The sequence below is a fragment of the Stomoxys calcitrans genome, chromosome 1 (assembly GCF_963082655.1).
Source record: "Stomoxys calcitrans chromosome 1, idStoCalc2.1, whole genome shotgun sequence".
Classification (NCBI taxonomy): Eukaryota; Metazoa; Arthropoda; class Insecta; order Diptera; family Muscidae; genus Stomoxys; species Stomoxys calcitrans.
This window is the reverse complement of record NC_081552.1, coordinates 4045210-4047647: the sequence shown is the minus strand read 5'-3', so window position 1 is coordinate 4047647 and position 2438 is coordinate 4045210. Positions and strand designations below refer to the sequence as shown.

General features: G+C 40.3%; 1 protein-coding gene across 1 annotated transcript in view; it reads right to left on the bottom strand.

The window, feature by feature from the left end:
* LOC106084732 (uncharacterized) overlaps nucleotides 1-1520 on the bottom strand; it is a 1582-nt gene extending 62 nt beyond the window's left edge. Inside the window, exon 1 of the mRNA XM_013248634.2 lies at nucleotides 1-1520. This exon is cut by the window's left edge and continues 62 nt beyond it. Within this exon, the coding sequence (XP_013104088.2) occupies nucleotides 145-1299 (1155 nt within the window). The 5' untranslated portion in view covers nucleotides 1300-1520 and the 3' untranslated portion in view covers nucleotides 1-144.
* Between the last annotated feature and the right edge of the window lie 918 nt (nucleotides 1521-2438).

The following is a 2438-nucleotide window of genomic DNA, read 5'->3' as shown; positions in this document are numbered from 1 at the left end:
CTGGGACATATAGAAAAAAAAAAAAACTTAACAAACAGAAATAACAACAAAGGGAATACTGAATGCGGACATTTTTGGGAATTTTAAATTCCTCCATTAAATATTTATCTCTAAAGGAAAGGTGAGCCGCTGATGGAAGCTATGTTACCACGCTTGTATGTGTGTCATATAGAAAAAAGGCCTGGCTAGGATTAGAGGTTGAGCTGCTGTCCTTACTGGCACTATCACCGTTTTGGGATTAACAAATATGGTTTCCGCATCGGGATCTTTCATTTCGCCATCCAGGGGTTTGGGAGCCAAAGGATTTGTACTTGAACCACAGACAGGATGTTTGCTATTATCCTGCGGCTGTTGGTCATCGTTGTTCAACTGTTCATTGGGTGGAAGGAAAGCTTTTGAGGGTCTGAAGCCTGCAGCAGGGTAGGGGGCTTGAGGTAGAGATTCCTCTTCGGCAACCTGATTTGGGGGAATATCGGTGTTAGTGGGCTCTTTGGGTTCTAAATCTTTGACTTGATTGTCACTGGGTAAGTTAAAAGGTATTCGAGGCCTAAATCCTGCCGCTGGATAAGGAGCCTTGGCTTCAATTTCAGGCATTCTAGTGGTGAATTCGGCCAAAGGAACTGCTGTGCTCAATTCTGTGGTAGTGGCTTCTTCTTCAATTGCTGTTGTGCTAGATTCAGTGATTGGCTCTCCGGTTGCAAATTCTGCTCCTTGACTTGTGTCCAAACCCCCTTCTTCTGCAATTGCCGTTGTGCTAGATTCTGTGATTGGCTCTTCTGCTCTCTGACTTCTATCAGAAAGCTCGTTGGGCAAATTGAAAGATATTTTCGGCCTGAAACCATTGGCAGGATAAGGTTCCTCAGCATTATACACCACTATAGAGTCTTCAGCATTATTTGAAGTTGCTGTTGTTGTTGCCTCTACTCCTACAAATCCTTCAGTGGTAGAGGTGATGGTGGCCAAAGACAAACTATCACCCCCATTGGCTATTGTTGTCGACGATACATCTGTTACCGATTCATTATTGTCATCTACATTCTCATTTTGCTTTTCGTTGGGCAATGGAAAGGCTTTGGCAGGTCTAAAGCCGGCGGCAGCGTAAGGTGCCAACTTAATCTCTCTTACTGTCGCTTCCACTTCAAATGGTCCCACAATGTGATAGTCATGAACATTGTCCTCGGTAATCTCAGTGGCATAACGGCTATAGCGAATTTGTCGTCCATTTGCCAAGCAAATGCTTGAAATTAGAGCCATAAGCCAAAAGAATTCCCTCAGTGTTCCCTTCATGTTGGCCAACATTTGCCACTTATAAGGAGTTTTACTTGAGCCACACGTTCAACCTACACACAAGTTAATTGAGCCTTTGTCTGAAAATCCTTACGTTTGGCTTCGTGCGAAACTAAGAACGTAGCGATGGGCACGAGAAAGCACAAAAATCGGAACAGCTGTCGCCGCAGTTGTTACTAATTATTTGTAATATTTTCAACAGACTAATTTCATTTCAATCGGAATTCATTATTTTTATAGAAATTCTCATTATTGAAATATGTATGCCATAAATCGGGTGCTTGTGCCTGTGCTAGTGGTGGTGCTCAAGCTGACGCTGAGGCTGAAACTGACGATGATGATGATGATGATGCCTTGCCATTGCTTGCTTCAATTTCAATTTTGTTTTATTCTAAACGCTCCCTGGAGGGAGACATCCGACTGAAACCGAAAGTAATGGCGTCTATCTTGATTTGGCTCGACTCCAAATTTGATGAAATGTTTTTTTTTTTTTGTTTTGAGTTCCAGACAGACATGTGCGATTGAACACACACATGTATTGGCATAAAGTCGGTAATTATTTCTGTTTTGCTGAAAATTATTAAAAAATGTTGTATTGTTACATCCATGTATGTGTGCCAATGTAGATAAGGGTGGAATGAAATATATGCTATCGATTGCTTATAGTTGCTCATTCCCCTTAATCTGCAAAGACCTTAGGGATTAAAATGGTCATGCTACCTCACTAGCCTAATTTATTCGAGTTGCTAGGATACACCCAGAGAAATTAGTATGCTGATATCGTCATTTAGTCAGCTGTTACTTAAATTCCTATAAAAATTAGTAACCTGTAGAAAATTGGAAAAAATGGTACGTTATATGTTGGTAAAAGCGATAGAGATATATTTGTTTTTTTACCATTTGAAAACAACAGGAAATGTTTGCTGTTTTAGCAGAAAAATACTATTGTCCCATTTGAACACATTTCTCTGAGTGTACGTTAGTTCCACAACTAACTAACACTCAACCAAATTTGTTATTCAAAACAGCAAAAATGTTTGCTAAAACAGCAGTTTTGTCTGCTGATGAAATGGGAACGCAGACATTACTGCTGTTTCAGCAAACATTGGGCTGCTGTATTTGCAAACATTTCTTACTGCTATTTTAACTAA